A 15,855-nucleotide genomic window follows, 5' to 3' on the forward strand; every position below is an offset into this window, starting at 1 on the left:
AGTTGTCAGCTTCGTCTGGTTGCTCAGCTCTAATCACATCAAAGTAGTCGTGGCGGTCGACTAATTCTGTCGTCCCGGGTCGGATTACATGCCTGTCCACTATGATACTGTGCCGAGTGGGACCACTGAGCCAGTAGATATGCCGCACTTATCGGTGCCATAAACTTGATCTCGAATAATGACCAAGCGGAGTCGTTAGACGTAGGCACGGCCTCATTATGGGCATGATATGCCAGAATCCAATTTGTTCTTTAACGGATGTGCACAATTGCAATCGTGATCAGAACCATCCAAATTCACTTGGAGACCAAGTTGTTTTAAAGTGTAATTGAAAGGACATGGGGTGGGAATACAAAACGAGGCCAAAAAAGTCATCAAATAATGACCAATTAACCTTTGCCTATATGTGCCCACGGGTCAACAAACAAACGCGAACCTTAATTATCCAAGTCTCTTAAGGCCTATTTCATTCCACAGGAGATAGACAAGATAGAGCTACACAGGATGGAAATACCGCAAGCCAGTAGGATGCTGCTTGATGCCAAGTGGAGACACGAGCAGGCAAGGAACAGGTCAAGCTACTAACACTGAACAACAAAAATTTTTTACTGGAGATGTGTAAAGTGATTTAGACTAATTTGGGTACGCTGATTTCAAAAATCATAACCGTTTTGCTGTATCACGTCAGGATTTTCAGTAACAGAAATATTCCCATTGCCTAGAAGTCAGGATTTCAATGAAATTTACAAAAATTCATTTATTCATTTATTTCATCATGAATGCTTCAAAATTATAGAAATTACAGAAAAACTCCACTAGAATGTAATTAAAAATGCTTTAGGCATTTGGCTTTGCGTTTGTGCTGCTCTGTGTCAGTTTCACGATGCAGGAACCAGCAGAAATCGCCCATCATGTTCGGGTTGTGCCGCCCTTGGTAACGCGTCTCCATGAGTGAAATCTCTTGGTGGAATCGCTCGCCGTGCTCGTCCGAGACTGCTCCCAAGTTGTCAGGGAAGAAGTTCAGGTGCTGGTGTAGGAAATGGATTTTCAGGGACATCCTGGAGCCAAGTTTCCTTAAGGACTCCAGCAGCTGCTGCACTATTTCTTCATAGTTGTCCGCGCGCTCGTTCCCCAAGAAGTTGTCCGTCACAGCTTTGAAGCTCCTCCACGCTGCCAGCTCTTTGGGGTTTAGAGTTGTCGGAAAAGTTTCGTCCTTCATAATCTGTTGGATTTGCGGTCCAACAAAGACACCAGCCTTGATCTTGGCCTCCGACAAGGTGTTGCCAAACTTTTCCTTGAGGTATAAAAACCCACGCCCATTCAGATCCATTGCCCGTACAAAACTTTTCATCAAGCCGAGCTTTATGTGGAGTGGTGGAAGGAAAACCTTGGCTGGGTCGACAAGGGCGACATGCTTCACGTTGTGTCGACCAGGTGCATGCTCTTTTCGCTCTTCCCAATCTTTCTTCGTCCAGTGATTCTTGTCGTCTCTGCTATCCCAGAGACAAAGGAAGCACATGTATTTCGTGTAGCCTGACTGCAGCCCTAACAACAGCGCCACCACTTTCAAGTCTCCGCAGATGTGCCAGTTGAAGTCATTGTACTTGATGGAATCAAGCAGCTGCCGCATAGTCTCATAGGTCTCTGTCATGCCGAACGCGTGAGCCAGTGGGACTGATGGTTTCTCGTTGCCATTGTGGAGCAAAACAGCCTTCAAGCTGTTCTTCCCCGAGTCGATGAAGAGACGCCAGTCTGCAGGATCGTGATCACACCCAAGTTCTTTCAACAGACCGTTGATGTCACTGCAGAATGTCATCGTGTCTTCCATCTCAAGGAACTCAGCCATGTCTCTGTGACGTGCTCTGAACAAGGATATCTTGGTGTTAGGTTCAAGTAGATTCCACTGCTGCAGCCTTGATCCAAGCAGCTCTGCCTTCGCCTTTGACAGCGAGAAATCTCTTACAAGATCATTTAAGTCTCCCTGGTTCAGAAGGTGTGATTCTTGAGTGTCGGGTTCAAAAGGTTCATTATCACCATCCTCTTCACCACTGCTTACAGCTATGTTGTGATCAGCTGGAGGTGTTGGAACGGGGTTCTCGTCATCATGAGGCACAGGTTTACGAGCAGAGACGCAGTCAGCGTACTTGATGTGACCTTTATTCTTCTTGTTGAAGCCGGCGATGCTTGTGCAGCAGAAATAACAATCATCATGATGATTCTGCGGCTCACGCCATATTATGGGCACCGCAAATGGCGTGCTCGCGCGCTTGCCCACCAACCACTGAGTCAAGGTTGTGTGACAGCTTGTGCAGCAGATGTGTGGTGCCCAGCTCTGTTCTTGGTCCCCCACCTTACACCCGAAGTAGTGAAAGTAGGCGGCCTTCATTTTCGCTGCTGTAGATATACTTCGCTGTTGATCTTTTTTGGTATACCGACCACAGACATAACAGAAGTTGTCAGGATGATTGGTACAGGAACGCCTACTCATCTTTATCTGAAAGAAAGAAATATAACACAAGTTAACAACAATTGTACGAAATAGACATGTTAAAGACATATGTAAATTTCATTGAAATCCTGACTTCTAGGCAATGGGAATATTTCTGTTCCTGAAAATCCTGACGTGATACAGCAAAACGGTTATGATTTTTGAAATCAGCGTACCCAAATTAGTCTTAATCACTTTACACATCTCCAGTAAAAAAAAAAATTTGAAATTTGTTGTTCAGTGTAATCGATGCCGACACGAATAGGAGATCGATGCCAATATGAAGTGGGGCATGGCTGGAGACTGCAGAAGCAAAGGGCTGGCCGGTTTAGAAGGAAATCCTGAGGAAGCTCATGCGCAGGTTCTTCAGCAAAGTTTCCGAGCCTCTCCAACCCCCACGTCTTGTACCTGCCTTTATAATTTATGCTTCCACCTGCTTTAGTGATGCACTTAGCACCTTCCCGCTTGGCTGATATTGGCCCAGTTAGTGAGTGGGGGAATCCCCCCCTCGACCTTTCATCTAGGTTGTCCTGGTCCTGTGGGTTCGGTCGGGATCGAAGAGGCAGCTTTTCCCATCTGAACTTGTGCAGATGACCTGTCAGAATGTTTAAAAGCATATAAAAGATGGATTCCAAGGGTATGAACATTAAAAAGGGGTTTCAAGGGATGGCGGTTTTAGATACAAACATTGAGGGCAGGTAGACGACATCTTTATATAGATGCATATCTTGTATCACAATCAAATTACCTCATACTTATTCTAATACATGCAATATGGGAGATAAGTTCGCAAAGTTAAAACAGCTATGCAAAGTTAGCCCCGAAAGGTAATTTCCACAACAGTATTAAGTGGTGGAGACATAGGAAGTTGAAACAGCATTATGCACTCAAATGTATGAACATTCACAGTCAATATTAGGATATCTCAGTATTATTACTCATCCAGTTCCTCATTTTGATTTTGTTTTATTTTGTTTATTGTCAACTAGCAAATATAACCCATCGCTTCACTGACAGGGATATTAATGGGGGAGTGGAGACAGGAGGGAGGGAGGGGGGAGAGAGAGGAGGGAGGGGGAGAGAGAGGAGGGAGGGGGAGAGGAGGGAGGGAGGAGGGCAGGGAAGCTATGAAGGGGGAAGAGTGAGGAAAGAGGGGGGGGGGAATGTGTGGAGAGCAATGCCTCACCAAACGTTGCTATACACTGCGGGAGGGCGAGGTGCGAGGAGGGTGTGTGTATGTGTGACAGAAAGAGCCAGAGAGAGAGAGAGAGAGCGAGAGACAGAGAAGAATGCCAAAGTTGAGGATAGTTGGAGCTGCAGGAATGATGACGAAGAACCTCACAGAGATATTAAAAACCATCGCTGTGACTATTACTACAAATGAACTGTAGTTGGAAGCTGTCCGGGGCTCAGCGACGATCCTGAAGAGAGCCTTTGGAAAAAACTTTTAGAACAGAAAACTTCACAGCTTGGTCCATGAATCGTGACCCCTTACCGAAATGAAGGTGGCTACTTTGAGCCTGCCCTGGGAGGACTCCATTCCACATTCTGAAACTCACATATGAAGATACCAATCAACGACACACACACACGGAGATGGATACTTTGGGACCTGGTAGATCTCTGTTTCACCTCCTGATGAAACCCACCCACATGTAGAGATATCAGGCAAGAACAGCAACTTGCACACGCACGCACACACTTATGAGTGTAGATAATAATTTGATTTATGGAAGGTAACAATGTTTTGTTATTAGATTCTGTGGAAACAGTCACTTTTAACAATGGGGCATACCCTACATACTTGGATGTGAAAGCAGCAGGTAGAGTGTGTATATGTGGAACTGTAGTTCCACAACTAATCATTATGTTGCAAACATAATCAACAAAACACTACATTTGAAGCCTTGATAATGTAACTACCTTTGTAACAAGAACGATATAAAATTTTCAAATACTTTGTTGATGCCACAATTAATTTATTTTGTGGCCTCTTGCAAGCTCCCCTGCTGGAGCATGTTCCTTGCCTTTCTCATGTCTTTGCCATCATCTAATGTCATTCCAAATCGCTACCTGCAATATTTTCTTCACTCATTTAACCCATCTTCACTCATTAAGGGAAACCATGAGAATAATTTTCTTGTGGACAAAAAAATATTCTCATGGTTTTCTTGTTTCAAGAAAATTTTTGTTTTTTAAAGATTTTTGTTTTTGTCACTTCTTATTTTGTTGCAATATTTTCTTCACTCATTAACCCATCTTCATTCATTAAGAAAACAATGAGAAGCATTATCTTGTGGCTATAAAATTTTTCTCATGGTTTTCTTGTTTCAAGAAAACTTTTCAGTGACCTAACAGTCACTTTTCTTATCATGTTTTTGGCAGTGTTTGTAATTGAAGGTCACGTTTTTGTTTGGTATTGTCCATCAGATAGATGTTTTTCTTTGCTTTCATTAGGTTCTTCGGAACTTTGATTTTAAAGAAAATACTACATTCTGCCGGATATTGAAATTAATTTTCTTGATTGTCTTTTTGGAAAAGGTTTCCTCACCGACTGAAGTCCAATCGCAGTCTCCCTTTAGTGACTAATTGTCGTTTTTCAATTTTTAGTAGCATAAATAAGGTTTTGATTAAAATCATCCTTCAGTGATTGTATGGATTGAGAAAATGAGCTTTTTTCACATTTCAAATTCCTATCATCTTGTTAACGTTTCAACAACAAATTACGTAAAATATATTTTATAAATTCAATTTAAAAGTGCAATTACTACTGAATAAAAATCTTGAATTATGAAATGTATTATCTTAATCACACTCTTGCACCTTTTAACGCTGTGGTTTGGTCAATGTGCTTTATTGACCATGCAGGTCATCAAGGGGATTGATATAATTGCATTTAGCTTAATTATGTGCATTAATGTGAGTTTATTTGATAAATGACAAAATATGAATAATAGCTATTGGAATTGCTTTTGTTTGTTTCCAGACAACCATTTCTCCAGTGAGGTCTTTATTCCTATCCTCATCATTCACGCCACTTGTTTTCAGGTTAATTCGGAGTATTACACTGGCTGGTTGGATCACTGGGGAGTTTCTCATTCTACTATACCGAAGGGTGTTGTTGCACAAGGATTGGACCAAATACTGGATTTGGGGGCAAACGTGAACATGTATGTTTGCATATTTGACCTTTGCTAGAATACTTTACATTTAGGAGTTGCAAATGCATGACTCATGTAGAACTCTAGGTCGTGAAAGCTTGCTTTCTGAACTTGTAGGGTCACTGTCATCAGTGGTTAACATAAGGAACTGAAATGAAAGTCAAGTGCTTTGAATAAACTTAATACTGTTTCCTCTTTTCACCTGTTGCCTTAGGTACATGTTTGAGGGAGGGACCAATTTTGGATATTGGAATGGTATGTTTTTGGCTTTTAGATACAATATTGTGTTATTGCAGTGAGAATGCCCAACTTTGTTTGCCATCACCTTGGGAGAGCAGACTTTTGTGTTTCATTTGTGCTCCTAAATCACAAAGGATTGTTTGTTTAAACTAAAATTTGGCAATGACGTCAAATTTATGGGTTGCATCATTTTGAGAACACTGCCTGCAAAATGCTGAGGCATCTAATAAATTGTGGAAAAATTCCTCCATCAGCAAAATCGATAGTAGGTGTGGGAGAGAGGTGCAAACAGAAAAATAGTGACGTATCCAATTAAAAATGAGTGCTCATGAACCACAATAAGCTGACACAGTAAATAAAGAGATTTTATTTTTGATTAAATTTTATATACATAGATAGCATTGGGGGGGGGGGGGGAAGAAAAAAAAACTCTATGTATATGTGTGTGTGTGTGTGTACACAACAGAACCTATACATGTAAGTTAACTAATTAATCCAAAAATAATGAAGGCTCACAGACGCTATAAAAGAGTGTCACAGTACAACCATTTAACTGCTTCTTTAAACTAGAACGGCACTCAGTTGAGCGCAAACCTCCACCAGGCTGAACAGTTTATGTTTTGTAGCCCACTGATAGGCCGGATCTGGATTCAGACCTGAACCAAAATCTAATCGGCTTGTTCTTGTCACCTACTAAACTCATCCACCGAGTTTTGTCATAATCCGTCCACAACTTTTTGAGATATCGTGCTATATACCGTTTTTAGCCCTATCTCTCAATGGTGAAGGATCACTTTAAAAATCCAGTGTCTGGATATTCACCAAATTGAATCAATTTGTCCTTTTCACACACCCAACCTGTCCACCAAGTTTCATCTGAATCCATCCAAACTTTTTGAGTTATCCTGTTCACAGACAGACAAACAGGGGTGAAAACATAACCTCAGTCCACCTTCGGTGGCGGCGGTAGTGATGCAATTTCATAAGGACTACTTCCCAACAAAATATCACCAGAGCAGTTAAATTTTAACATATTTATGTAATATTAGCCTCCTTTAGTAGGCTACTATGTAGAACTATAGGCTATACAGTAAACCCTCAAATTTGTGGGGGTTAGGTTCCTGGAATAATTTCCCATAGTTCTTTAAGAGAAAGCAGGGCTCTATGCTACCATGGCACCTACCCAGGTTGCGGATATGGGAATGGCCCCCAGATATGTGGGTTACCAGTGTTCACCGGGGCAGACAATCAGCGGCACGTATCCTAACTGGAGGTGGGGTAGTACCTGGCAACTCTACCTCCCTGTAAAGCTTCCATGTAATGTGATGATGGAACGTGTGTCCGGTGGGTTTGGGTCACCGTAAAAACCCCTTTTCACCCCCCCCCCAGGCAAAAATTGCATTTCTTTCTTGTAGTAATTCTCTGCAGACTACTGTAATAAGACCTGTTACCAACTATAGTATATGAGAGTTCAAACTGCCACATTTTTGCCTGGACCAGTTATAGATTAAATAGCATGCAGCTTCCATCACGGCAAGTACAGTTCCAGACATACTTGGATTATGGTCAACGAATGCAGTCCTGCTTGAGGTTATTGTGTGCTCAGTTTCTGGGACCCGGTGGCAGATCTTGCAGGAAAGAGAAAGAGAGAGTGGTGATGGGCCTGCACGAACCATCACTACTATAATTGGAGTGCAGGCTGTCCTGCAGCCAAAATCACACTAAGTCCTGCGGCGATGGGAAGTGGCATCGGCAGCAGGCAAAGGGTGTCGCTGGAAGCTCTTAATCATGTACCTGCACATAGGTGACTTCAGTGTGATGGTTTTTCATTGTGGAATCAGAGTGACTGCAACGTTCATGTCCTGCTCAAGTGTCGGAGTAGCCATTTTTCATGAGGAGCTTGCTCCACCCAAGTCAGGGAAATGCCTGGAAATGGGGGCCCAAAAAAGCTCAGCCGACTTGCGCCTGCTGACAGACCATGTTCAGCTGGCCGCCCAATTATGCTGTCGAAGAAAGAAACAAAGAAATACGATTACTTTTGTATTTGGAGCCTGGAACATTCACATTGACTGATGGTGACAATTGCATTGGGAGAAAACCCCCCATCATTGCCTGCTTTTTGAGCCAACATGATGTTGATGCGGTGGCACTCAGTGAAACGCACCTTGCTGACGAATCACAGCTTATGGAAGTTGGAGCCGGCTACACATTCTCTTGGATTGGGAAGCCAGGATCGCAGCCACACCAAGCAGGAGTTGGCTTTGCAGTCCGGACATCACATATGCAACATCTGGTGTGTCTTCTGAAGGGGATAAACGAAAGACTGATGACCATGTGCCTTAAGCTCGCAAATGGTCACCATGCTACTGTCATCAGTGCCTTTGTCCCAACAATGACCGATCCAGAGGATACAAAAGAGGAGTTCTATGATTGCTTATCAGACAATCGCAGCGGTTCTGTTAAGAGACAAACTCCTCCTCCTTGGTGACTTCAATGCTAGGGTTGGCCATGATTTCATTGAATGGGACTGTGTTTTGGGTCATCACAGTGTTGGAAAGGAAAATGTCAATGGAACGCTTCTCCTGATGCTGTGTGCTGTGCATGAACTGGTTATTAGAAACACCACCTTCTAACAGAAAACTAGCCACAAAACATCATGGATGCACCCCAGAGCCAAACACTGGCATATGCTTGAATATGCCATTGTGTGGCAAAGGGATTAAGTAGACATCCACCTCACGCAGACAGTTTGTAGCTCAACAACATGGTCTGATCATTGGCTGGTCAAGGTCATTATTGCACCAAACGTGCCCCCGAGAGTTTGTGCCAAGTTGTCATCAAGAGCACCGTGCCTGGACATGGACAAACTGAAGACTGATGGAAACAGGGCACTACTGCAACAAAACATCAAAGCAGAGCTGGAATCAATAGCCAATGAGCGTGTGATGCACCTGCTGACGTTGAGATAGAATGGCAGAAGCTGAACAAAGCAACACAGAAAGCAGTTTTGGACGTCTCTTGGCAAGAAAATACGCTGGCGCAAAGATTGATTTGATGATAACGACCCATAAATCCATACTATCCTGTCGGATCTACATAGCTAGCATCTGGAATGGGTGAATGACAAAGACTACGAGGCCAAAAAGGAACACTATCAGCAGGTAAGATCAGTTGCCCAGGCTAGGATACGACGGATGAAGGACAAGTGGTGGATTGATCAGGCCAATTGTCTGCAGGAGGCGGCAAACAATAAAGATGTTCAGGCTTTTTACCAAGAACTCAAAGTGGTTCATGACCCAAGCTTCAACGGTGTAGCTGCCGTTCATGGTGCCGATGGAAACTCCTTCGTATCAGAGTCGACACTGATAGTACAGAGGTGGGCAGAGCATTTCGAGCAGGTCCTCAACCGCTCGTCTGACATCACCGATGTTGTCATAAATGAACTACCGTAAAGGCCGATACTGGACAACCTCAGTGTCCCCATTTAACTGGAGGGAGTCAAGAAGGCCATAAAAGCACTGAAGAATGGAAAGGCCCCTGGAGCTGATGGTCTCCCTTCGCAAGTCTTCAAACATGGAGGAAGCCACCTGACAGACAGATTCCACCACTTATTGAGCACCATCTGGGAGAGAGAAGTTGTGCCACAGGACTTTGAGGATGCGACGATAATCCACCTTTACAAAAGAAAAGGTGACGGAACCAACTGAAACAATCACAGAGGTATATCGTTGCTGAGCATCGTAGGCAAAATCCTCGCGTGATGATCATCAGCAGAATCAACACACTCGCTGAAGAAGTGAACCTTGAAAGTCATTGTGGATTTGGAAAGAACCAAGGCATAGTCAGCATGATTTTCACTGCACGCCAACTCCAGGAGAAATGTAGGGAGTAGTACAAGGACCTCTACCAGGTCTTTGTGGTCCTGACAAAAGCTTTTGACTCGGTTAGTTGAACAAGACTGTAAAAACTGCTGGTCCATGTCGGATGCCAAGAGAAACTGGTGAATATCATTAGACCATTTCATGATTACATGATGGCCAATGTTGTGGATGGTGGACAAGAGTCAACTGCCTTCGGTGTCGAGAACGGTGTCAAACAGGGATGTGTATTTGCACCTCTGCTTTTCGGCGTTGTGATTTCTGCAATGATGCACGATGCCTATAATGGCTGTGATAAGGGCATTGGCATGAATTATCGGTATGACGGCGGAATGTTCAACCTATGCCGCCTTAAGGCCAAGATGAAGATTTTGCACATGCTGATCATTGAGCTGTTATATGCTGATGACTGTGCGCTTGAAGCACACACTGAAGCCAATGCACAGGTCCTGATGGACTGTGTTGCTCGTTCAACAATGAGGTATGGCCTTACTGTTTCAATTAAGAAAACTGGTGATGCTGCAGCCAAAAGCCAGAGTGCCGTACGCCATACCAACAGTCACTGTCAGATTTGAAACAATTTTGGTGCCCAAATTCTGCTACCTCGGCGCCACAGTTTCGAATGACTGCTCTGTCGACGCTGATATTACAGCCCGGATAGCAAAGGTGTCATCGGCCTTCGGGCGTCTTGTGGACAGATTGTGGAGTATCCGTGACATACATCTCTCCACCAAAGTGTCAGTCTACAAAGCCGTCGTATTGACAATGCTGCTTTACAATTGTGAAACCTGGCCACTTTATCGATGACACATCAAGCAGCTAGATGCCTTCCATATGTGCTGCCTATGAAGGATTGCAGGTGTGAAATGGCAGGATCGGGTTTCAAATACGGAGATGCTGGAGCGTTGCAGCATGTGAGGTATTGTGGCCTATATCATGGAAGCTCACCTGCGCTGGATCGGCCACGTCATCAGGATCGGTGATGCGCTACTTCCAAAGATCCTTCTTTACGGTGAACTGACTGATGGCCTGCAGAACATCAGTGCCCCAAAGAAGCGGTACAAAGATCAGTTGAAGACCACTTTGAAACGATGCCAAATGTCCGACACCAGGTTTGAGGCCCTCATCCTTGACAAGTCAAAATGGCGTGCTGAGTGCAAAGAGAGGGTGAATCAGTGTGAGCATTCGTGGGTGGAAGAGTTGAAGTACCGTAGAAGCTGGCGGAAACAACGGGTTGCTGTGCCAGGAAGCCACCCATGCGATCGATGTTCAATGGTGTGCCACTCAGCCATCGGTTTGCTGAGCCACCAACGGGCACATGATAGACGAGCCACAATGGTGACGACAATGCCAGCAAACGACAACAACATGGCGCGGTGATGTGGCATGGGATAACAGATCTGTCAACTCGACGGCTGAACCGATATAGGTTCCTGGAAAATTCCACTTTCGTGCAATCCAAAGACAATCCAAAGACGTGCAATCCAATCCAAAGGGAAAAGGGGGTTCGGTTCCTGGGCATCGAGTGAATGGAGGAAGCTTGACCGCAGCCAGAAATAAACATGTAAATATATATATATATATATATATATATATATATATATATATATATATATATTTAAACATGTTAACATTGAAATATACATGTTAATAAAATAAATATGGTATAAAATAAACAAAACCACAAAATTTTACCCTTTTAAATTTATTACAAAACAATAAGGTGGAATGAGGGTAAGAACGTTATATACTTGCAATGTACTCTGACATCAATAGAAAACACAAGACTTAGCTCTGGATCATGATGTTAGAGTGGAGAGCAGGGGAAGAGTGAACAGGGTGGGGGTGAAGGGTGAGCGGGGAGGGGGGAGCGCGATTTTGCGATCGGAAGAGCAGCATTAGTTTTACCACAAAGTTGCCGGCAGCATTGCCGCATAAGATTGCCGTGGAATTTGAGATTCATAGGCCAATTGCTCACATCTAATGAGTTTAGACATTGGCTTCCAGACCTCAGCCAGGATAGGACAGATTACTCTCAGAAATTCACCTCAACTTTCACAAATTACGTGGAAAACCCAAAGGTACAAAAACAGTGCCATACCATACTTTAAGATTGTTAATGAATAATGTACGTTGCACTCCCCCCTTTTTTTCTTTTTTTGAAGACGTCCTCTTCTGAGATTTTTAATGTAGAAAGTGTGTATCTTTTTACAAACATGCTGCTGATTTCAATTATGATTTTAATTGATATTTGATGTACAATGTAGCTGCTGTCCTCTTTTTATGTTTCACATTGATTTTGCATGAGAACACCTGACCCTGCCTTTTGGTCTGAGGTCACACTTTTTAACTCTATTTCTTGGAACCTTATATAGCCTGGTTCCCAGGCTGTTTTCCTTTTCAATTCTTAAATCCCATTCACCCTGGTTTCCCCCTTTCTCATGTTTACTTTATCTCTGTTTCCACCTAGTGATATGTGCTGTTGCACTGATTCTCTAATCCTCCCCTTGCTTTTTGCTGTATTCACCCTCCTACAGTGTCTATCCTGCCTTATGGCCATGATGTTTTTTTTTTTATCTCCGCTACCGAAAGTGGAAGGAAGTTATGTTTTCACCCCTGTCTGTCTGTTTGTTTGTTACTTACAAAATCTAAAGATTTCGTAAGTATATTGATCACTTCCGTCCTCTGTTTGTTAGATTTCGTAAGTATATTGATGACTTCCTTCATCTGTTTGTGTGTTTGTGTGTTTGTGTGTTTGTTTGTGTGTGTGTGTGTTTGTGTGTTTGTTTGTAGGCACGATAACTCGAGAACAGAAGAAGCTACCAATGTCAAATTACACCACGTGATTCGGGAGGGTGATGGCAAGCGCTGATTAGATTTTGGTCAAAATCGGTCAAAGGTCAAGGTCACAGTGAGGTCAAACATCCAAAAAAAAGTTATAACTCGAGAACGGAAGAAGCTACCAATATCAAATTACACCACGTGATTCAGGAGGGTGGTGGCTTGCGCTGATTAGATTTTGGTCAAAATCGGTCAAACGTCAAGGTCACAGTGAGGTCAAACATTCCATTTTTGATGGTTTGGTACAGAATCATCGTAGAAACTTCTGGTTTGCGTCGCTACCTTCTCTAGAGACAGCTTTTATTAGACAAGGTCAGAGATCAAGTTGACGATTTGATAAGTACCAGTCTATGACTGCATGTTTAGTTGTTTGTCTGTCTGTTTGTTTGTGTGCAGGATATCTCAACAAGTTGTGGATGGATTCGGATTAAATTTTGTTGACAGGTTCGGTGTGTGACAAGGACGAACTGATTAGATTTTGGTGAAGATCCGGATCCGGATCCGACGACTAGAATTTTTTAAGTGATTCTTCACCATTGAGAGATCGGGCCAAAAACTATATATAGCCTGATATTTCAAGAATTTGTTGGGCCTGATATGTTCTATTGGATCAGGCATTGTGCAGCGGAAGTATGCGCTCTACCGAGTGCCCTTCTAGCTTATATTGCAATTTCTTTGCATTCCTTGTTATGTGCAGCACCAATAAGGTCGATAGATCGGGTTCTCCAATGAAGGTTTTTATTTAAGGCATGACACACTGCCATACCAGCCGGGATAATCCCCCATGCGCATGCGCGGAGCCATACATGGTAAAACCACAACAACAACATTAATGGCGTCATTGCCTCTTGTGTCTTTCTACTGGTTACTGAAAGAACATGAACATGGACTACAAATGAAACTTGTAAGTCTCAACTACGAATTAAAAAATCACGAACACAGTATAACAATTATGCAAGGAACTGTATGTAGAAATAGATACTACATATATGCAATGTGGGCTCTTAAAGTGACACAAAATTGTTAGTACGAAAGTTGTCTTGGTCTTCCATTCGTCTCCATGAGCCACTCATCACTGCACTGCCATGCAGGAGGGTGGCGTGAGCGGAAAGACCTCCTCGTTGAAGGTGGAGAGTAAAACTTCTCCAAACTGACCGGTTCAGCAGATGACGTGTGTGTGTGTGTGTGTGTGTGTGTGTGTGTGTGTGTGTGTGTGTGTGTGTGTGTGTGTGTGTGTGTGTGTGTGTGTGTGTGTGTGTGTGTGTGTGTGTGTGTGTGTGTGTGTGTGTGTGTGTGTGTGTGTGTGGCGGCGGCCTGACAACAGCATCTGGTGGTGTGGGCAGTATAATCGATTCCAATAGGGAATGACCTGTTGTATCTCGTGAGACTTCTTGTTGCGAAATGGTCCCTTGGCTGGGCATAATGGAGCCAGGTGTGACCTGTGAAAGATGGTGGGGCGAGGTCGGCTCAGAATCGGACTCGGATCCTGAAGTTGATTCTTGGTCTCCAACAGGGCAATACCTGGCCTGACCCACTATTGTAGGCGCAACAGGATAGCAGTCGCATACTCGAACGTCGTAGGTTTTGCTGCGAAGCTGTGAACTGGTAAACTTTCTCAGTTGACACCATCCATAGTCACGAGAAATCTGTCACCATATACTTGTCACGAGCTTTGCATTTGTCTCTGTCACCCTTGAGGAAAACGAGGTCACCAATGCAGAAACAGGGAGTGACAGTTGTGGTGGAATGGCTGCGCGATTTCACCCGAGTGCTTGGGGCGTGATTTTCCTTCCTGCTCATATTCTGATTGAAAATTAGCTGTCTATCTGCCATCGGTAAATGCTCGCTAGTGAGTTGGTCTCGTTGTGTCCAGACCTCTCTAGCGGAGAAGCCGTCTCTGCGTATACGCTGATTCATGTTTCCTGTTGCCAATGCTCAGGTAACTTCAGATATAGGGCCACCCTCTGGGGACACACGTAAGCATTCTAAGCCTAGCTCTTCAATAGCTCGTTCTGCCACCGGATTTTTGTTACAGTTATTGGTTTGGCCGACCTGTAAGTGGATGCCATATCTTTTCAATGTAGGATTGTTAACCAAGGCGATAAATCCGGGTGCGGGGTCAACCCGCATGATAACGGGGATATCTCCCAGGAGGCGTAGCTCTGCACACATTGTAAGGATGGCGTTGCATAACTGGTCGTGTCTCTCGCCATCAATAAGCTTCGTCCATGTGTGAGAGGACACGATCTCTCGGAGGACGAGGCTATACTGGCGATATCTGCAGCGTATGATGCCTCGACAACAGTAGGTGACTCCCTCGATGACTGGGGATGTGGATGCACAGACAATGACCTTATCGACTGGCATTGGTGACATGACGAGGAGACGGCATAGGTCATGTGGAGGTGGGTGGGTTCGTTCAGTTTCGTTGTGCAGATCACCAATCTAAACGAAATTCACCCTGTACATTCATGAGAACACACCATTGAAATTCCTACTTGTTTCCATATGCACAAGTTGACACACCGACAGTTATTACCATTTGAAATTACTGCGGTGAAGTGGGCGTGGCATGCTTGTAATCGCGCAGGAAACGACCAGGAAACAACAAATCAAGATGGCGGCGCCCATGGTTGTCGTGTGATTTCGAGTGATTTTTGGTCTTTCAACAACCAAATATGTGTTGTTTCATACACTTGGGTGGGGAGGAAGATGAGAAAGTGATGCAATTCACGGATAAAAGCTGGCGTAAGGGATTGCGAGTGTGCGAAGGCTTGGTGCAACACCACAGATAGTGAAACTATCAACAAATGGCATTTGCTGGCTGATCAAATTATGAAACTGCTGCCAATGACTGATCCTCCTGCGGATGCCGGCTATCACCGGTTCTGCTATGCGACGTTTTGTAACAAGGATCATATAAAACGCACTGAAGCCAGGAAAAGGAAATCAGAAGCCAGCACTACTGCAGTTTCTGCTAGAGCCAGTGAGGTGGTGGGCGGACTCGAAGAAGAGGGGCACTCGTACCACAAAATACGTAGAAAATCCCTGAGAACCTCTGTAGAAAGGGTGACTGGCAAATCAGCTGGTATACTGCCAAGAATTTGTGTCATATGCCATAAAAAAGACAAATTCATCCGTGTCAAAGGAAAATCTCAACGTGATCAGTTGTCCCTGGCAGAAACACAGGATGGAGGAAAGCTGAGGGAAACTGCTGAGCAGAGGAGAGATGAACGTGATGTGAGAA

The 15,855-nt window shown here is 43.9% G+C and overlaps 1 protein-coding gene across 6 annotated transcripts in view; it reads left to right on the forward strand.

Annotated features, from left to right (window-relative positions):
- Positions 1-15,855, forward strand: part of GLB1 (galactosidase beta 1) — a 65,148-nt gene that overhangs the window by 20,969 nt on the left and 28,324 nt on the right. For all 6 annotated transcript variants that reach the window (XM_085868301.1, XM_085868329.1, XM_085868310.1 and 3 more), the window contains 2 exons: positions 5,537-5,658; positions 5,864-5,904. In XM_085868301.1, coding sequence (XP_085724427.1) covers positions 5,537-5,658; positions 5,864-5,904 — 163 coding nt within the window. The remainder of the gene's footprint in view (positions 1-5,536; positions 5,659-5,863; positions 5,905-15,855) is intronic.

The sequence above is a fragment of the Eptatretus burgeri genome, chromosome 2, assembly GCF_056783735.1.
Source record: "Eptatretus burgeri isolate ZD-2024b chromosome 2, Ebu_testis_v1, whole genome shotgun sequence".
NCBI lineage: Eukaryota > Metazoa > Chordata > Myxini > Myxiniformes > Myxinidae > Eptatretus > Eptatretus burgeri.